The sequence below is a fragment of the Octopus bimaculoides genome, chromosome 8, assembly GCF_046866305.1.
Source record: "Octopus bimaculoides isolate indiv1 chromosome 8, ASM4686630v1, whole genome shotgun sequence".
In the NCBI taxonomy this organism is placed as follows: Eukaryota; Metazoa; Mollusca; class Cephalopoda; order Octopoda; family Octopodidae; genus Octopus; species Octopus bimaculoides.
The window spans coordinates 30,483,900-30,507,346 of NC_142935.1; the positions used below are offsets into that span (position 1 = coordinate 30,483,900).

Here is a 23,447-nt window from a genome sequence, read left to right on the forward strand (position 1 = left end):
TCCCTCTACCACACTCTCTCTTCCCCTTACACCGGCATGGTCACATGCTTCCGGTCAATAATCCTTTTCTTCCTTGGCTATCGCCGAGCAAACACGCGAACTCACTTCGTCCCTACTTTCAAGTTCGTGCCTCACAGCGTTCATACACACATAATTTTTCTCGTCTGGCCGTAAAGCCTTTTCTGTTTGTTTTCCTGTCTTGTTTTTTGTGCGCCACTACATTCCTCCATGGCAAGATTTAATTTGCGTATACAAATTTAATCTGCGGTCCATGGGATGAGCCGTTTTAACGATGTGTCCTGCCCAAACTCTTCGAAACGCCGGTGTTAAAACGTCGGTAGCTGATGAAGTAGAATGTTCTCTATGTGGCTTGTGTGTTTTCTCGTCTACGTTTTGTTTGCAATGTCCTGTACCCAGATATGCACCTATACATACAGGTGGATGTCGGTATGCACATACCTGTACGTATATATGCATATACTTATTTACTATTTGTGTCTGGATAGAATAGAGACAGCTGATGAAGGGATATTCCAAGGGGCTTTCCGTTTTCCTATGTGTTCGTTCCGTTGTCTGTAGTTTATTGTTCTAACGTCCTGTACCCTGATATGCATGTATATACACATGTAGATGTAAGTATGTACATATATGTGTGTATACATGTATATATATTCTTTGTATATATATATATATATATATATATATATATATATATATATATATATATTTGGCAGGAGTTGCAACAAAAGAAAGAAAGAGACCTCGATATTATGCAAATAGAGGAATGTATCTGTAAAAATATGTGACACTTATTCAGTAGCCATGATAAAACTCCGAGTTTCCGATGCCCGGGCGGTGTTCCGTACTGAAGAGAAGACCGTACGGAACACCGCTCGGGCATCAGAAACTCGGAGTTTTATCATGGCTACTGAATAAGTGTTACATATTTTTACAGGTATATATATATATATATATACGACGTGCTTCCATACACTTTCCATCAACCAAATTGACTCACAAAGCATTGGTCAGCCCAGGACTATAACAAAAGACTGCCCAGGCTGTCGCGCAGCAGAAATGAAATCGAAGCCGCTCAGTAGCAAAGTGAATTTCTTAAACGCGCATTCACACCACACGCATAAATATCTGATACATACTCTCTCTAAATCTAACATATTCCTCTTACTGTACATGAACATGTGCATTGATATTGATAACCACAAAAAGCTCTCTCTCTCTCTCTCTCTCTCTCTCTCTCTCTCTCACACACACACACATACATGCGCAAAACAAACAAACAAAAAATAAAATCTACAAGCACGGTCATTCACAAAGGAAAGCACGCAGAAATATAAGGCCTCATAAAAAATACAAATTCATATACAAACATAAAATACACGCAGCAAAAATCTCAAGAGGGGCACATTTCGTACTCTTTGATGTCTTTGATAAATTAGAGAGCAATATGATGAAACTTTAGCTCTCTCTGCATCATGTTATGCCTTATGATCTTCCTGTGCGTATCGAATAAAATAAAGCATTTGTTTTTTAGACCTAAAAAGCGGTCATTATCCTGTTACATTTGATATCCGTAAAAGTTTTTCTCATAAGAACACCTTTTTTTACATTTCACTTCAAAGACGAACTAAGACATGTGAATAAATGATGGCCGCCGATTTGAGACGTGATTTAATTAATATAAAACTTACTAAACGTATGCTTTATCTATTATTTAGTAGTATACGGTCGTTCAGCATACTAGAAATAATAGTTAGATTTTCCATATGTAACATCAAACCGTTAAAAAATTTTTAAGATCGCAAGAAACAGGGAATAGTACAAGTAGCAAGGCTAGGAAAAGGATTGACGGTGGGAGGGGAGCAGTTCGCCTCAGCAACGATTTTTATGGGGCTACATTAGTACTGTTGTATAGTGTGTCAGAAAACAAAGATTGCGACAGTCACACATTAGAACATTTTAGTGTTCTCAATCAGGACGGACATGGTTTTCAATAACAATCACAGAAACACGCAAGACTACCATCATGACCAGCAACACCAACACCATCACTACCACCACCACAACCACCACCACCACCAACACCAGCAACACCAACATCAAAAGTAAAAACAACTCGTTCACATGTTATGAGAATTGCATAGTTCCCATATGGTTTTTTGCAGTAAGATCTTAGTTTTTCTTTCTTTCTTCAGTCTTTGGATTGATAAAACCGGTCATCTGGTTTCCATGACGTTCTTCCATGAACGGGACGCCGGTGAGCTGCAGAGTTCAAAGCCAGCTATCTTGAGGGGTGGGATGAGGGGAGACAGGTCGATTACCTCAACTCCAATACTTAGCAAGTACTTTATTTTATCGGTCCTCAAAAGAATGAAAGGTAAAATTGGCCTCGGCAGGATTTGAACTCAGGGCGTCAAGCGTCGGAAAAAATACCGCTAAGTATTTTGTGCGACGCACTAACAATTCCGCTAACTCACCGCATTTTGAACTTAGTTACGGACATTTTACAAAGAAATGACATGCATTCAAACCTTAACACATGGTATGATGGTGATAACTTGATTTCACTCCTGTTGAGGAGTTCTTTAGACGTGGGTTGGAGCGTAGGATTATCTGCATCGCAGATCATTGAAAGTGGTCCAATATCGTATCAATAACTGAACCAATGACGCCTTTGTACTTCCGTTAAACAAAATATGAATATAGAACTCTTAGAGTGACAAAAAAAAAAAAACAATAATCTAACGCGAACAAAATAAAATTATTCGAAACCAATTAGAAAAAAAATATTTGCCTGAAATAATGCCAAAATTAACAGCATTATGCACTTAAAAACCAAATATAACTGCATCAAAGACAGCACCTAAAAGTGAGATCAAGCAATAGTATTAAAAAAATATATAATATAAAGAATTTTTCTTGTGTTCTGGAAGATACAAAACCATGGACCTATTTATATACTAAAGAAGACAGAAGCAGAAAGCCACGTTACCGTGTACTCTGTAGATATCTTGTCGATATCGACACTGTTCGTGAAGATTATACTTCTCGAATCTCTCCAATAACAAAATTTATTTAAACTAAAATATATTCATAAAAGTTAAAATATAATACAGCAACTGAAGAGCAGCAGCTGGTTCATGCCAATTATCTGTTGTTAACGATAATCTGGACGATAGCTTATGAATGTGTTTAGAAGAGAACGTGATAAATTTTAACCATCTTTAAACTGAAATGGTAATCCCAAGTTTTAACAAAATTCAATAAGTTCCATGCATAACAGGTAAGTAAGCCTTACTCATACATACACACCCCGACGCACATTCAAACACCCACACATATACACACGATTACTTAGAAATACACACAACGATTATGTATATATGGTATCATAGTGTATATATTTACAAGCATGTCTACATATATATACATACATACCTGCATATATATATATATATATATATATATATATATATATATATATATATATATATATATATGTATATATATATATATGTATATATATATATATGTATATATATATATGTATATATATATATGTATATATATATATATATATATATATAGATATATATATATATATATATATATGCATGTATATATATATATATATATATATATATATATATATATATATATACGACTCCGTCTGTCACGAATGACCATATGAGCACCTAAGAGGTTCCCCTCTGGGGTACAAGTCTGGGCGATAAGTCGTCTCACCGGCGAACACACAACCTAGGGTTGTTTTTATGGAATATCAGCAGCCGCCCATGCATACCAGCCCCCCTCTCTACGCCACTGATGTTATCCAAAGGAAAGGCAAAGGCTTGGCACCTGTGACGTCGCAGCTCATTTCTACAGCTGAGTGAACTGGAACAACATGAAATAAAGTGTCTTGCTCAAGAACACAACACCCAGCCCAGTCCGGGAATCGAACTCACAACCCCACGATCGTAAGCTCTGCGCTCTAACCACTGAGCTATGCGCCTTCACATGTATGACATATGTATATACATACATACATATATATAAATACACACACACACACACACACACACACACACACACATATAACGTGTGTAGGTGTGTATATGTACGTATGTGTGCATGTTTGTATGTGTTGTGTGTATATATGTTTGTGTGCAATGAAAAAGGTGACAGAGAGTGACGTCAAAAGATTTAGAGAAAAAGAAGGCGAAAAATCATGCAAACGCAAACATTCTCTTTCCCCTCATCATTTGTCCACCAAATATTGTCACAATTTATAAATACACGCCTAAATACATATGTATTGCACCCACAGATAACGAGCTTATTAATACATTTCATACCTTTTAAGCATTGTAATTCGAGATATCGTTTTCCATTCTAGTCGTGAATGTGTTATTTTATTTACAACCAGTTATTAAAGACAAATAGTCGAAAACATCCAATTTACAAAATTTCGTATTACTTTTTAACGATATTCCTTGAGGAACTTTCATGTTAAAATTATTAATAAAAGGAAATATTATATCTACGGCAGAAAGATACAAATACGTTTGATATAAAAACTATAATGTTTTGAAAAGCTTGATTATTTTCTCTATAATCATTTAATTGAATATAAAATAATTTGCGTTGAATGCTAACATCCTTATTCTAAGTTTAATGACGCGGTTAATAATTATCGGAAAATATCTTTTAATAGATATGAATAGAGAGAAAGACTAGAATACTTAACAAGATATATAGTTATATAGACGCATTAAAGCATACTCTAACGAAATGTGGATGGTATCATGAATAAATACCGATATATATATATATATATATATACAGGAATAAGGGCAGGGAATCGTCAATTAGTAATAGAATTAATAATTAACAATTTTGCCAAGTAGTTCAGTATGAAAAAACCTTTATCGGTAAAACCATTTATCATCATAAATATACAGGGATTAGCAATTGAGTTGCTTCTCCAACATACTGAAAATTTAGAAATAGCAGTCAAAGAACTACTGATTCTAAACTACTAATTTTTCTCTAAACGGATCGCCATCCGTTTAGAGAAAAATCTGTAGTTTAGAATCAGTAGTTCTTTGACTGCTATTTCTAAATTTTCAGTATGTTGGAGAAGCAACTCAATTGCTAATCCCTGTATATTTATGATTATATATATATATATATATATATATATATATATATATATATATATGTATTATGTATTCTTCTATTCTTTTAATTGTTTCAGTCATTTGACTGCGACCATGCCGGAGCACCGCTCTGATGGGTTTTAGTCGAACAAATCAGCCGCTAGGATTTATTTTTTTTAAAGCCGTGTAGTTATTCTATTAGTCTCTTTTGATGAACAACTAAGTTACGGGGACGTAAACACACCAACACAGGTTGTCAGGCGGTCGACAAATACAGACACAAAGGCACACACACACACACACACACACACACACACACACACACAAACACAGGTGCACACACGTACACACACACACACACATATTTACCACAGGCTTCATTCAGTTACCGTTTACCAAATCCATTCACAAATTTCTCTTTGTAAATATCCTGAAAATTTCACACAGCCTTGACTTTTGTTGTCTCATTTTAGTTAACATGTACATGCTCACACAAGACCTGAATTAGACTCCTCACTCGTATCATTATCAAACCGACGGTCTAACTACGGTCCTTCCATAGCACTTACATAGCCTTACCTACCACCTTGAGTCTTCTGCATACCAATACCTCTCATACCTTTACATATATATACATATATACATACACACACACACACACACACACACACACACACACACACACACACACACACACACACACACACACACACATATATATATGTATATATATATAGCTGTCAATTGTGGAACAGAAGTATGATTACATAAACCTCATGATTGTTTAACGCATGAAAGAACTAGTTTATTTCAATATTGTACAATTGTAAAATTAAAAAATTGCAAATAATAAACGGTGACAAGCTGACTATTCCAGCTTAGTCGGCTATATATATAAGTAGTTATCGTAACTTTATATTTTCCGACGCTACTCTATCTCTTTCTCTTTCTCTTCCTCTATCTTTTTTTCCCCCTCTCGTTCTTCCTCTTTACTACTACGTATCTCGCTTTACCCCTCTCGTTCTTCCTCTGTTACTACTACGTATCTCTTTTTTCCCCCACGTACTTCCTCTCTTTCTCTTTTCCTGTCGTTGCTCACCTATTCTTCTACTTCCTCCCTTTGTTTCTCCCTCTACCACTCTCTCTCTTCCCCTTACACCGGCATGGTAACATGCTTCCGGTCAATAATCCTTTTCTTCCTTGGCTATCGCCGAGCAAACACGCGAACTACTTCGTCCCTACTTTCAAGTTCGTGCCTCACAGCGTTCATACACACATAATTTTTCTCGTCTGGCCGTAAAGCCTTTTCTGTTTTCCTGTCTTGTTTTTTGTCCGTCACTACATTCCTCCATGGCAAGATTTAATTTGTGTATACAAATTTAATTTGCGGTCCATGGGAAGAGCCGTTTTAACGATGCGTCCTGCCCAGCTCTTCGAAACGCCGGTGTTAAAACGTGGGTAGCTGATGAAGAAGAATGTTCTCTATGTGGCTTGTGTGTTTTCTCGTCTACGGTTTGTTTGCAATGTCCTGTACCCAGATATGCACCTATACATACAGGTGGATGTCGGTATGCACATACCTGTACGTATATATGCATATACTCATTTACTATTTGTTTATATATATATATATATATATACAGAGGTACATACATACACAGGCACACATACACACGAATATATATATATATATATACACGCGCAGAGATATATGCGTGCGTGAATTTAAGAAAAAAAGTTTTGATTTACAGAAAATAATCATAGGAAATTTTCAATAATTTATTGATTCAACGTTTCCAATTGTTCCATTGTTTCACTTGTTTCCTAAAAAATAGTGAATAAATGGTTAACTTTCTTTCATACACGATTAATGCTCTTCTATAAATTATGTTGTTATTTTACAGAAGTAATATATTGTCAGGTTAAAAAGCACAAAGGTCTTAATATAATGTTCATTTAAATGTTTTAACTGCTATTTATGTATTGTAATGAAATATGACTTTTTCTGTGACCTTATATTCCTGCACGATGTGCGTGTGCTGTGTTATTGCATATATTCACATGCGTGTATGCATATACATGTTTGTGAACGTATTTATCTGCGTGTGTCTGTGAAAGCTAAAGCTCTATTCTCTGCAGAGGAGACGTGAAAGGTATGCAGTGAAATATATGGATGATCTTCGAAGATCTACCAACCAACGTTTGGGAATGAATGCTGTACCAATCACCGGGACAGGACAGCACTGTGTCGTTACAAAGATCCTGCTCTCTTCGTTCAGTGAAAGAACACAGTACCGCAATGGCTTAGGATTCAAAGGACTACAACTATTCTAAGCATTAACAAAGCCTCTGGCTGAAATTGATAATAGATTAATAGAATAAGAGAATATACAGGTACATACATACATACATACATACATACATACATACATACCCTGTTGTTGATGTTGAAATTCCAATGAAGGAGCCTTGGATCTAAGTTGGAAACCAGCTCTTTCTCTATTGGCAAGAAATCTTAGAATAAACTGAATATATACGTGTATATATATATATATATATATATAAAATTATAATATAGGGTATCTAAGAGATACCACCACGCTGAAAAATAGCAGTATTTCTCAGAAAAATTGCCAGACCGTTCATTCTTTTCCAAGGAGGAGAAAACTATTCCAGGCTACAAGGTCTCAAAAGAACGTGTGACCATTATGTTGGGAGGTAACTGTGACCTGAAGAACATGCCCAAGGCATCTCTCCCTGTGTGTGTGTGTGTGTGTGTCTGTGTGTGTGTGTGTGTGTGTGTGTGCGTGTGTGCGCGTGCTTGTATGTGCGTGTGTGTATATACATACATACATACATACATCCATATATATATATATATATATATATATATATATATATATATATATTGATCTATTGATCAATTGAGGCAAATTGAATTACCATTGTTTTTAACTTGTTTCTTCTATATCAATACTTGTAAGAATCAGTTTGTCTGGAGTCCTACAGATTAACAATATAGAATTGCGATGAACCATAATCTTGAACCCTACCAACAGATTACCAGGAGCTCTTTACTAATCTGAGTAATATTGTTATCTTGCTGTGCCAACAGAGAACTAATGAAGTATTTTGCCCGGATTGATATCCTTCACTATTTGTTTTCTCGCTCTCGCTTTCTCTCACTGTCTTTGTATATGTATATATATGTATATATACATGTGGGTGCTGTGTGCGCCATTGCTTGTGCGCCATATCTTATATTTATTTTTCCTTTCTTTCAGACTGCCACTTGAAACACTTTCACTATCACTTAATTGCTCTCTGTGTATGGATCAGTGCTGCCGTATGGGCGTTCTTTCCACTGTTTGGATGGGGCAGGTATAAACTCTATCTTATTTTTACCTGATTAGACCGGGAATTGAATTGCACATTGCAACAGTATAGGCTTACAAAAATACATATATATATGTATACGTGTGTGGGTGTCTACGCGCATGTGTCTGCACACGCGCATGTGGATCACGTATGTGTATATGTGTGCGTGTATGACCTTTTCCATTTTTAAATATTTGATGTCTTTTTATAAGGAAGGAGCTGATTTTTAACGAAAACACAAAACTCCATCGTTGTAATGTAGACAACTAAAAGAATACTAAATTTAGAACTTGAAAAGATCTCGCATACTTTTACTGTTCCACTTACAGAGTTATATGCCTTTTAAATAGTTGATTTCTTTCACTGAAAATCTCAGCTTGTCCATGTAACTTAGGTATATACCCATAAAATCATTTATTGCTATAAAGGTGAATTTATAAGCTCTATGTAAAAGTGTGGGGTTTTCGAAGCATGTATATATATGTATATTCAACTGAATTTCAATAATTTAAACAATGGTCGCTTTAGCGTAAAACTATCGTAGAAAATTAAAAGTATTTATCTTGTGTATTATAACAAATTTGCTGTTTACTCTACGAAGCGTATTGAATAATCTTAATTATATTGCTGTCAAATTTTGGCAGATGTCCAGCAATTTGAGGGGCGGGGTAAGTCGATTATATCGACTCCAGTACTCAGTCGGTACTTATGTTATCGACCCTAAAAGAACGAAAAGCAAAATCGACCTCGGCGGAATTTGAACTCAGAACGAAAAGACGGACGAAATGCCGCTCAGCATTTTGCCTGGCATACTAACGATTCTGCCAGCTCGCTGCCTTGGTAGACGGAAACTGAAAGAAGCCCATCTCATATATATATATATATATATATATATATATATATATATATATATATATATACATACAGATGTGTGTGTGTGTGTGTGAATGTCTGTTTTTGTCCCCTACCACCGATTGGCAACCGGTGTTGATATATTTACGTCCCTGTAAATAAGCGGTTCGGCAAGAGTGACCGATAGAATAAGTACCAGGCTTCAAAATACGTAGTGCGGTCGATTCGTTCGACTAAAATTCATCAAGGCGGTGCTCCAGCGTTGCCGCAGTCTAATGACTGCAACAAGTAAAAGAATACATACATAACGAGGCGATTCAGAAAATCCAGGTGAATACCTCAATCAACACTCCATGCGAACTCCAAACTAAACCGGAAGTATAGAAGAAAAAACAACAACAATCCATTAAATCCGAAATACTGCGCAACAACTGAAAACCCAGTGTATAAAATAAAGGAATAGAATTGCCGGGGCGCACTTATTAATTAGATACAATCGTTTCAATAACCATCTTATATATATATCAATTAATATGCTAGATCATATACACAGAGGTTATATTAAGCCAGTGTAGTTTTAAAAGAAAATCCCAACCACTCATCTCATCAGGATTTTTAAGTATGTATTACTTAATACATTCAACTGTTACATTTGTGAAGCACAAGTATGGGGTAAGGTTTTGACTTTTCATTATAGAAACGACTATTAAACCAGAGAAAATCATGAACTAAAAAGCGGACGTAAAAGCTTTAGGCCGTTCTTAAATGGTTGAAATATGTTGTTGAGCTGTGTGTCTGTGTGTCTGTCTGCCTATCTGTCTGTCTGCCTGCCTGTATGTATGTCTGTCTATGTATATATGTACGAATGTATATATGTATGAATGTATATATGAATGTATGAGTGTTTGTGTGTATGTATGTGTATGTATATATGCATGTATATATATGTATGAATGTATGTATGCATGTTTATTTGTATGTATGTAAATATGGATATGTATGTTTGTATGTATGTTTGCGTTTGTTTGTATGCTTGTATGTATGTATATATGTATTTATGAATGTATGCATGCATGTTTATTTGTATGTATGTATGCATGTATGTAGGTACCTATGCATGTGTGTATGTATGTAGCAATGTACGTGTGTGTGTATACATGTATGTATGTACGTATGTATGTGCGTGTGTATGCATGTAGTAATGTATGTGTCTGTATGTATATATATGTATTTATATATGTACGTTTATTTCTTTTGGCTCAAACAGAAGATTTTATAAAGTATTTTATTCACCGTTTCTTTTCTATAGTTTAGCTGGATATATAAAAGTGTTGCCGTTTTGATTCTTTCCCTGTGGAGAACCCAACATGTTTATATGGCTATTTGAATGTTCCAATATCTATCTTAATGCGCAGGCTTGCTAACGACCAGTTCAAGATAATAGAAGTGACACTTCATAACATACTACAACACAGTTGCATCTGTATATTTTATGCATTAGTATTTGCTGTTGTAGACGAACCATTCGTATTTCGATAGAAAATGAATTCGACAGCATTGCAAGGTATTCGTTTGGCTGTTCTGAGGAAATATATAACACCTTTCGTCATTTGAGGTGGCGAAATGGCAAAGTTGTTAGATCTTCGAGAGAAAATGCTAAACGTCTTCCGGTCCTTTAAGTTCTTCGCTCAAACCCTGCCAATAGCAACTTTGCATTTCATCCCTTCGAGGTCGAAACGGTAAAGTATCAATATAATACTAGTATCAATGTAGTTGACAAGCCATCTCCCCTAAAATTTCAGATCTTGTGCTTTTAGTTGAAAGAAAAAAAAAATGTCAGTGTATGCGACAACCTGGCAGAATCATTAGCTCGTCTGACGAAATGCTTAACGGCATATCTTCCGGCTCTTTAAGTTCTGAGTTCAGATCCCATCGATGGCAATTTTGCATTTCATCATTTCGGAATCGATAAAATAAAGTACCAGGCAAGTACAAAGGTCAGTGTAGTTGACGAACCATTTCACCTAAAATTTCAGGTCTTGTGCCTATAGTTGAAAGAAAAAGAAAATGTCATTGGATTCGATGGCCTGGCAGAATCGTTAGTACAATGAATGTGTATCAGTTATAGTGTATTAAAAATAAATAAAACTGATGTTCGGTTGATATCATAATACATCCATTATATTTATTTTAGAGTAATTGTTTAGGCTTTAACATCCTCGCAGTATTTCCTCAGCTATTACGTTCCGAGTTCCGCCGAGATCATCTTTGCCTTTCATCCTTTCGGTGTCGATAAAATGAAGCACCGGTCAAACATCGGTGTCTCCTCAAAATTACTGGCGATGAACCCTGCAACGGACCGGCGTCTTGCTTAGTTTATCTGCAATAAATTCTTTATACTTCTACAATGCACAAAATATATTATTTTTTTATACAATTTCTGATAATAATTAATAGAAAAAATACAGTAGGATTTGTTTCTATATACATCGAATAGCTATGAGGAACCAGTACAGCAAAATTGGAATCAAGGGGCCCATAGGCAAAAAATCGTTGAGAACCACTGGACAAAGTTGACTGAAAATTCAATTTTCTTTCTATTATAGCTGGAACATTTCAACTTTTCTAGGTTTTACTTGAAGTTTGGGTTGCTTAATATCTCTTTACCTTTTGCTTGTTTCAATCATTGGAACGCGACCATGCTGATGCACAGCCTTGAGGGATTTAGTCGAACAAATTAACTTCCGTATTTACTCTTTTACTCTTTTGCTTGTTTCAATCATTTGACTGTGGACCATGCTGGAGCACCGCCTTTAGTCGAGCAAATCGACCCCAGGACTTATTCTTTGGAAGCCTAGTACTTATTCTATCGGTCTCTTTTGCCGACCCGCTAAGTTACGGGGACATAAGCACACCAGCATCGGTTGTCAAGCGATGTTGGCGGGGGGGGGGACAAACACAGACACACAAACATACACACACACACGCGCACACACACACAAACACACGTGCACACACACATATATATACATATATGCGACAGGCTTCTTTCAGTTTCCGTCTACCAAATCCACTCACAAGGCTTTGGTCGACCCGAGGCTATAGTAGAAGACACTTGCTCAAGGTGCCACGCAGTGGGACTGAACCCGGAACCATGTGGTTGGTAAGCAAGCTACTTACCACACAGCCACTCCTACGCCTATTTAACTAATTTTCTTTAAAGTCTGGTACTTATTCTGTCAGCTACTTTTGCCGAACTACACGGCTCTACCTGCGTTCGTTTTAATCTGCATTTAAACCTTTTCAAACTTTTAGACTTATTAAATTTCCTTAGTTATTAAAAAAAATACATCTCTTAAAATTCTACAGAATATCGAACCTAAAACCCGATACCGAAAGTTTACTTATGAACAACGAAAATAAACGTTTTATAGACACATCAGAAACATCGTATTTACTTATTTGAAGAGATGTAGCTACCGTTATTAAAGGAAATATTTCCAACTGGGTGCCTTAAAGACAACGCTTGCAGCGACAGTATCACATGGGAAGATAATAATTTGTAAGCATTTGCTGCAGTAAAGGATATGTTATACAGTTACATCACAAACTGTTATTTTATATCGCAACCACTGGCTTTGATATATACTCGACAGTTTTATATATATATATATATATATATATATATATATATATATATATATATATATATATATATATATATATATATATATATATATATATATATATATATATATATATATATATATATATATATATATATATATATATATATATATATATATATATATACATCTTCCAGGGATATAGTTGTCATGAGTGCGGTGTACGTATGCTATTTGTGTTTTTAAAGCTGTGCGTTGCAAGTAAATTTATAACTTGTACAAAGCACACTTTCTTTTCGGAAAAGGAAATTATATTTATAATATTTGAATAACCATATTTACTTTTTACTAAATTGGAGACAAACTTTTTTTACATTACATAGCAGCATTGGTTTTTTTGAACTACGTTATTTTTAATAGAGTTAATAATAATAATAATAATAATAATGTTTTACGAAAGTTCCTCTTGATAGCGCTAATGTAGCTGTATTTGGCGGCAAGCTAGTAGAATCGTCACCGCGCTAGACAAATTACATAGCCACGTTTTTTCCAGTGCTTTATGTTCCAGTGCTTCACCACCAACACCACCGCCACCACCACCACCACCAACCACCACCACTACCAACACTACCACCAACCACCATCACCACCACCACCACCACCACCACCACCACCACCACCACCTTCACCGCCGCCGCCCTGCCACCGCAATTCCAGGCACCATTAACACCACCATCACTGCCATCACCAAGACTACCAAAGCTATTACTGGCAACCGAAGACATTACTTTGATCTGTACCATTTGGTTGTTGGTGATCTTCGTATTAGTTGTGTCGCTATCATTATTACTGTTGTTAGCTGAACGTTGTATAAGATAAGGATTGAATTGTTAGAAGGGGTTACGAAGGCGGTTTGGGGCAGCAAAAGCAGCGGGGAGAAGGGTGGCGGCGTGTAGCAGCAGCAGCGGTAGTATAAAGCGACAAACTGCAGCGGCACGGTTTGATTCAATCATGGACGACGTTTGTTAATGGGACTGTCAAGTGTTTCCTTGTTATGGTTTTCATTTTAATATTATCGATTTATGTCATAAGCAAAAAACATGTCGGATTTACAAGAAATTTAGAAAGAGATTAAATGACGTTAACGATTCAATCCGTTTGATTGCTGCTTTTTAATATTTGTTTGAAATGCATTTCTCTTGTAGGTTATATTTGTTGCTGTTGTTGTGGCAGTTGTTGGTTTTCCTTAGCACAAAGTTAACCCTCATCAAGCAGCCCAATGATCAAAGGCGTTCCAGCCTTGACTCTCTTAGCTTTTTCATAATTGGCCTTAATGAATAGTAATAATAATAATAAAGATTTCATTTATCTGCCATAAGGGCGAAGGGTGAGGGGGGATAACACAAAGACAGCCATAAAGTGTTGGGGTTTAAATATAATGAAATGATTAAAAGATGTAAGCCGATTTCGACGTATGAGTGTTCGAAGGAAAGAATTATATTTAAAAAAGGGGATCTTTTCAGTTTGGCTGCACATGAGGAAATTTCAAAATTTAGCGAAAATTCTAAAATTTGGTGTACTGATGTAATTTTCCAAGCTAAATTTCGGGAGAAAAAAATGTTTTTAAAAAGTTACAGAGGTTTAAATTTGAATCATTTTTATCCAGTCAGTATTTGGAAGCTGTCATTTTGTGAGAGACAGCACGCGTTGTCAACTATAAACAAATGAAATATTATTTTCTACTCTAGGCACAAGGTCCGAAATTTGGGGGGAGGGGGCCAGTCGATTAGATCGACCCTATTACGTAACTGGTACTTAATTTATCGACCCCGAAAGGATGAAAGGCAAAGTCACCCTCGGCGGAATTCGAACTCAGAACGTAAAGACAGACGAAATACCGCTAAGCATTTCGTCCGGCGTGCTAACGTTTCTTATTTCTTTACTGCCCATAAGGGGCTACACACAGAGGGGACAAACAAGGACAGACAAAGGGATTAAGTCGATTACATCGACCCCAGTGCGTAACTGGTACTTAATTTATCGACCCCGAAAGGAGGAAAGGCAAAGTCGACCTCGGTGGAATTTGAACTCAGAACCTAACGGCAGACGAAATGCCGCTAAGCGTTTCGTCCGGTGTGCTAACGTTTCTGCCAGCTCGCCACCTTAAAACAAATGAAATATTGGTGGAATTTTGCTTTACGTACGCCATGTAACCCCTCATAGCTATTTAAGTTTTTGGAATTTTCAGAATATTTTTGCGAAGTTATATTCTAAACTTAGGTTCCAGCGAATATATCTGTAAAATTCTCAGGGATCTTTATAGAAGAAGACAAGGTAGTTGTGTGACGTTCGTTCCTTCTTCAATGTCGTAATTGGCGACACAGTTAAGATAACTTGGTAAGCAAACAGGAATAAAACCCGGTTTCTAAGCTCATCTACTCTATATGTAACTTTTACACTTTCTACTGCAGCGTTCAGTTACTTTGGATAGTACCGCTGTCAATTTGACAACAGCCCAGTTTAGCGTCAATTAAACATGAGAAAGTATAAATAGGAAAAAATGAAAGAAGCTGAACTGATTCCAACCGATATAATTGGAAAAGAAAAAAAAAAACGAACATTCTAAATCCTTTTCATCTAAGTTCTTACAATTCAAACTGTCAAGGAACAGATGAAATCACGTGAAAATGCGCTGTTCGAGATATAATTGTATAAAAAAAAAAAGAAGAAAGAGAAGAAAACATTATCAGAGCAAGCGTCTTTAATATAATCGAAGTGAATTTTGGACAAATATTCTCTTCGAAAATGATGTGTTGAGTGTTGTGTGTGTGTGTGTGTGTGTGTGTGTGTGTGTGTGTGTGTGTGTGTGTGTGTGTGTGTGTGATTTTCTGTACTTTCTCTTAGATTAATGAATATTTCTTTAAGAAATTATAGATATTTGATTTGGCACACATCAAAGTATATATTTCTTTTATATATCGGTTAGCGTGCAAATTTTCAAACGTGTGTACATTTTTCAGTATTGGAATATTTGTTGCAGATACATATATTAAGTTACTGAACGTACAAAACACACACACTACACGTATGTACTTTCATATACATATTTATGCGTTTATATCTGTATGCATATGTATATATATATATATATATATATATATATATATATATATATATATATATATATATATATATACACACGCACACATATGTATGTATGTATGTATGTATGTATGTATGTATGTATGTATGTATGTATGTACGAAGATATTGGTATGACATTTATTAACCTGTTACAATCGTTACAATAACAGGGGATCGATTTAAAATGCTGCAATGTATATACAAAAATTATTGTGCGAGTGCATATGATATTAGATGAAAATTCAATCCTGTCATTTCATCATGGCTTCCAAACGTTGGATTTGAAAGCATTTAGGCAGAATGTTGTCACCTCGGTCATTTATACGCCATAGAAACCGATTAACCAGTCTCAGGGCTCGAAAAACCAAGATATGATTCACAAACAGTAGATATACGCTACTACCCCAAGTACCTGTGGTGCTAAAGTTACGATACCTTCCTCTGTTTTCTGAATGAAAGTTTTATTAGACACTCCGTGATGAGATAAATTCCAGGCCGACAGAGTGACAGAATTTGAGACTGAACCCGGAACCATGTAATTGGAATGCAAGCTTCTTACCACACAGCCATTCCTGCGCTTATACACACACACACACACACACACACACACACACACACACACACACACACACACACACACACACACACACACACACACATATATATATTCGTATATATACATACAGAGCCTCAACTGTGTATTTAAGAAATTCGCTTTGCACAAATGGGATAGAAAATCTTCAAAACGCACATATTCAAACACACATACACACGCGCATGTGCTTATGTTCGCCTATAAATAAACTTAGAATTAAAGTTTATCCGAATATTCAAAAATAATACTTATGTATAATCCCTATATGCACCAGCATGACCGCAGCCACTTGGCTGAAACACATAAATAAAAAATAAATAAATAAAATATATATATATATATATATATATATATATCCATACATAGTAATAAAATGAATACACACAACATAACCTGCACATTCATACGCAGGCGTACTCACTCATAATCAAACAACACCAAATGTGCACATTCAACATGTAATACACGCAGATATCCGCACGCAATGCAGAATTCACACATATACATATGCAAAATACATTGCGCACACGCAATACAAACTGCGCTTACAGTCAAACAGCTGTACTGTAAAATCTGTACACATAGAAATTATATTATACACACACACTAGAAAGTATAGTCAATCATATACACCAAACAAAATACATACACACTCAAAATATATTGCGCACACAGTCAGAACGTACGCACACACGAGACTTTATCATGCATATATTACAAATAGGCGAAGGCATAGGTGTGTGACTGCGAAGCTCGCTTTGTAACCACATGGTTTCGGGTTGCGTTCCACTGCGCGGCACCTTGAGCAAATATCTTCTACTATAGCCCTGGATTGGTCAATGCTTTGTGAAGAAATTTGGTAAACAGAAATTGCTTGGAAGCCTCTCTTGTATATATATATATATATATATATATATATATATATATATATATATATATATATATATATATATATATATATATAGCTGCTAGAAAGGAAGAACATTAGTTCTCCAAAGTAAAATTAGCAGCCTTCAAATCTACAGATTTATAACTTACTATAACTTATTATAAAAAGGTCATCCATACTTTGCAACACCACCATTATACTTCTGGAGAATAATGATATGTAACCAACGACGCCGAAAGGGTACCAGAAAGTGATGCACACCTGCAAAGAGCCGCTGTTAATGAACCAGGTTACTATTGAACAATAAAAGACAGAAAAATAACCTTTGCATGGCGCGGATCGATTATTTGCTGGTTTATTACTCATCGATACTAGAAACACTCCACATTAAAATCTTCTATACTTACAAGGTACCTCACCCAAACCGTATCAAAATAAAACATATGACTACAAGAGAAGATAATTAAAACCAGCTTACAAGAAGGATATTTCATTATATTCTGTATTCTTCTGTCTAACTCTGACTCATACCCATCTGATTTGCTATTTGCTATCTCGGGCAAAGCGGCCACTGTGGTATTGTACGTTTCAAATTCTTAAGTAGTCACAATAATGGTGAAAGAGATGAAATTCATAGTTATTAACTATTTTGCCACAGAAATATTACATCAAGTAACAGCTTTACAGAGCGGATTATTAAATGAGTTTTTTTCATTAAATGAAGAAAATGTGGGGTTTTTTTGTCATCGTTTATTAGCAGATCTTAAGCAGCAAGCGTCAGGAACAATCACAGGCTTCATTCATACCTTGCTACTTGTAAGTCGAGATTGCCACCGCCATTAAATATTGTGAAGAAGCCAGACGAAATGCCGTTATTGCAGTTTTGCTAAGAGAGGAAATAGTGAACACGCGTTAGATGATACAATACAACATCTCTAGAATTAGAAGAGGCCCGGATGAAAGCTAATCTCGATAATTCCTAATCGACACAATTGTTAGAAAATGTGGTTTCACAGCCTGCCTGCTTAGCGTTATCAACTTAATTGTAATGACTCCTTTCATCTATCAGCTATTAGGAACGATTATAAGCACTTCCATTGGAGTAGTAAGATTAATAACTGACAAAATTACTCTGTCAAGGAATCTCTTTGTCATTACCGGAAAAAAGGTTACTCAAAGGTAACTGATCTAGTAGTAGTAGTAGTAGTAGTAGTAGTAGTAGTAGTAGTAGTAGTAGTAGTAGTAGTAGTAGTAGTTATAATAATAATAATAATAATAATAACAATAAAAGGAAATTGGAATGCAGTTCCCAGTAGAACTGTTGCAAAAGGTTTTCCTCCTTGGCACGGCCAGAATAACCAGGAAAGTATCAGATTGCTGAAAAGAACGGATAGCATGGTACCGTAGACTGCAGGTAGCAAACCTGCTACGCATGCAAGACTCCAGGGGCTCCAACAAAACCTGTGATAAGAAATAATAATAATAATAATAATGATAATAATAATAATAATAATAATAATAATAATAATAATAATAATAATAATAATGATGATGATGTTAAATTAAAGCTTCAGCATAATAAACTGGAAGATCAGTGAATTAGATAGAAATCCAGAAAACTATTGACAGCATCAGCATACTAAAGTCATCACCTCAAAGCAGGCGTAGACACAATATATTTATCCCGCTTAGAAGGAGGCCGTGGCCTGATAGAAATAGAGGACTATTGTAAAATGATAACAGTTGGACTAGAAAAGTACTTACGAACCGAAAGGCTACTGCATGGGTCACAAGAGAGGCCAGTAGTTTACTTTGGCGTGCCACCGTTTTCTGGAATATATGCAAAAAACTAAGAATGGACGTAGTTTGTTCACTAATTGTTAACCAACTGGCTTCTTCATGTGTTTATCTCTTATTTTCACTTTCAATTTCAGTAAATAACATCTCAAAATATAATGCAAACAAGAAGTTGTATTTAAAACAAGGTTCTCAGCAAATCATATATGTTAACTCATGAATGTTAGACAGCAATTCAGCTTATAAGCATAGTAACTGAAGATCTCAATTTAAGTCAATAAGTTTCTGATTCTTATCAAACTTGGGAATAAATCGAAGGCGTAGTATTACATACTGTTCAAAGGGATTAGTCAATGCGTGAAACTTAAATAGCCTTGTGAAAAACTATTCTTTGAAGTTTGAAAATCTCCGTTATTCCAAATGGGAATTATTTCTCCCGAAGCCTTACATTCAATGAAATCTCTTTCACTAACAGCAACTAACTGCATACCAAATAAATGATTTATTCTTTCTTTTCTAAAAACGTGATTCAAATAGTGGATCTCAAACTGTTTAGAGAATGCCTAGGAGAAATATTTGAAATATTTTCTTGAGGAAATATGTTCGCCAACCGAAAACATATCATGAAGCTGACCATCTTCATAAAGTAGATGCCAATACTAATTTTGTAACTAATAGATTCAGTGAAGGACGAAAGGATACAGTAGATTACAAAAAGCTTGCACCTTACTTTAATAAATATATTACTAATCTAGCCTTTTTGATATTTGGAGGTGATGTAAATTGACTTTAGGTCGAAGAGTGAGCTTAATAGTGTTTCATTTCTTAGAATAATTGATAACATATTCATGTAAATGATCTAAATTTAACATTAGTATAGGCTAATGTCGGTATTATACGTGGAACCTGTATTGGAGAACATAAACAAAATTCGATAAGTTTAATAAGGCTCTCAATTTACTTTAAGGGAAAATGAGTGCATTTATAACATGTAAACTATCCATTTTCTGGGATACAATTTTTGTTCTGCTACTCTATAGTGAGAAAGTCAGAGGCATTTAGGAACAACGTTGTCCCGAATGTTCTACAATTTTCTGGTTGGTTTCACATAGTTCTGATAAAGTAAGCCCACTTTTATGTATTTATCATCGCCCTTTAAAATTTTAAGTGTTGCATTTCGAGTTCTTAATGATAAACTATGAACAATTATTGAATCTGAAACACTCAAAGTTGATCATATATAATTGCTAGGAAAGAATCGATCTCTAACTTAAATTTCAAAGGCATTAACTACTCATGAAGAGAAACACCCGTCGATGTAACGAGTGAGGGTAGCCATTATAGGAAGGGTCAGAAAGTGGTGATATAGTTTTTTGCAAAATATTTTCATCTATTAATAGATCAAACATTTGCTTCTTTTTTTTCATATAGCTTTGTCTCAAACAAGGCCCGAGGCCATTAGAGCATAAAAGATTATAAAAAAGTAAAGAAAGAGTCCTACACGTTCAAAAGATATTGATTGACAGAAAGCTTAATAAACTGAATATCGTAGACCAGAGGGAAACAAGACAATGGTAATGAATTCCAGCAGTTTGAAGAAAGACGTTATTAGAATAAAAGGACTTACGACAAACAAGAAACTCAACAGAAAAACGAAGAGTCTGGGGTGAGAATTGTATCTTTAATTTTTCAGCAAATAGCGGTCATCGAAGATCAGAAATACAGAACTACTTCGTTGTTGATTGGAATTATCTTGACATAAGATATATTGCGTCAACTTCAAAAAAGGAAACGCTTTGGCTTGATGCCAAAATTTTTTGTGCTGCTTCAAATTTTGTTTTATTTATCAACTTCGTGAATATACTTGTTATCCGGGTGACCGCCGGTATTATCAAAATATGAAATTCAAAATTTCCATTTCAGCTTATATTATATAAACCATCAAAAAATCCAGTCCCTGTTGCTGCATGGTGGCCAGTGTGCCTCAGTGATCCTGAGCGTTATTCCAGCTATGTACGAGTTCTTGGCAGGGTTTCCCATGCTGGACAGGTCAAAGAATGGTGGCCATCTATATAGTTGCAACTTACTAATTAACTAATTGAAGTGCGTAAATTCACTTTCTAAAATGAATAAACGAATTATTTTGTTGTATAATTCAATGATTTTTCAATGAGCCTTGAGTTTATGTACGCCGTATTGTTTTCCCTAGATATGCTGAAGAAGCCGGTGGAATAGCATGCGCAGTGGACTGGGAGTCACGTGACCACAGTATGACTACCTACATAACAACCATATTCGTCGTTTGTTTTCTAATTCCGCTCCTAATCATCTCTGTCTGTTACCTCCGGGTCTGTATGTTCATCCGAAAATTAGGACACGGCACGCAGGAGAACCCCGAGTGGACTAATCAAAAAGATGTAACAAAGGTATTTTCTTTCTCTCTCTTCCCCCCCCCCCCCCTTGTCTCTTTGTCTTTTTCTTTGTACACATCGTGACTTAGTGGTTAGGGTGTTGCAATCACGATTGCAATATCATGGTTTCGAATCCCAGACCAATGGCTGCGTTGGGGTTCTGGAGCCAAACACTTCACTCAGCTGTAAATGAGTAACTCTAAGACAGACTGCGTCCTATTCAGGGAAATGTTGTGATCTTGGATACGTATAGAGCTTAGAAATCAGGTAAACGTTCCTGTGAGTCATAGGACTCGAGACTTTACACACACACACACACACATATTTACACACGCCGGCTCCTTTCAGTTTCCGTCTACCAAATCCACTGACAAGGCTTTGATCGGCTCGAGACTATAGTAGAAGACAATTGCCCAAGGTGCCACGCAGTGGAACTGAACCCAAAGACATGTGGTTGGGAAGCAAGCTTCGGGCATTTATTGCATGTATATCATTAAGGCGGCGAGCTGGCAGAAACGCTAGCACGCCGGGCGAAATGCTTAGCGGTATTTCGTCTGTCTTTATGTTCTGAGTTCAAATTCCGCCGAGGTCGACTTTGACTTTCATCCTTCCGGAGTCGATAAATTAAGTACCAGTTGTGTACTGGGTCACTCTGATCAACTGGCCCCCTCCCCCAAAATTTCGGGCCTTGTGCCTAGAGTAGAAAAGGTTATATGTATATTATTCACACTTCCAGAATATGTATATATCTGTTCAAAACATACGTTTCTATTTTCAAATGCAGAAATAGAGAAAGAAAATAAGATAGGATTGAAACAAAAATTTAAGCAATCGATCTCTTTTCTTTTCTAACCTGTTCAAACATATTAAAAAAGTGATTCACTTTCTCTCCTTTTTTTTCTGCTAATTTGTACAATTTTGTACTTATATATTTGTCTGCTGTGACAGATAATATTGTGATTAAGAAGGGAGACAGCATAAAACCGACATTAAATGAATACTATTATACTATATTACGGAGATGTACTTGCATAGCAAGTGACCTGATCTGAGATCGTGTGCTGGAACGAAAACAATTGCAGCGTGGAAGGTGTTTATAAGCCATTTAAAATAACACACAAAATCCGTTAGATTCACTTCAACATTTAAATTTAATTTGTCAAAATATTTTCGTCGCTTTGAAACCGCGACCTGTTCACTGACAAAATTCTGTGCTGCATCTGAGAAAGTAATAGTTAGTTCATGATATATATGTACATGTGTATGTATGTACATGTGCGGTATAGGGGGCATGTACCGTTTTCATCATGATGAAAACGGTACATGCCCCCTATACCGCAACAAGTTCTGGAATAGGTTAGAGAGGGACGCCAACAAAAGAAATAAGAACGACACTTGGTATGATAACAAGAAGTTTCACAGTGTGATGTTTGTTGATGCTACACCCAAGAGCATATTAAGTAAGGCATTCAAGAAAATCCTGCACGCAACTGGCCTTAAGATCAAAGTTGTAGAAAAGACAGGTAGGACTATCAAATCTGAGTTATGTAAATCATATCCGTTTGATAGAATCATCTG

The 23,447-nt window shown here is 35.8% G+C and overlaps 1 protein-coding gene across 1 annotated transcript in view; it reads left to right on the top strand.

Annotated features, from left to right (window-relative positions):
- Positions 1-23,447, top strand: part of LOC106875959 (visual pigment-like receptor peropsin) — a 228,559-nt gene that overhangs the window by 199,682 nt on the left and 5,430 nt on the right. Inside the window, exons 4-5 of the mRNA XM_052970019.2 lie at positions 8,462-8,558; positions 21,668-21,884. Coding sequence (XP_052825979.1) covers positions 8,462-8,558; positions 21,668-21,884 — 314 coding nt within the window. The remainder of the gene's footprint in view (positions 1-8,461; positions 8,559-21,667; positions 21,885-23,447) is intronic.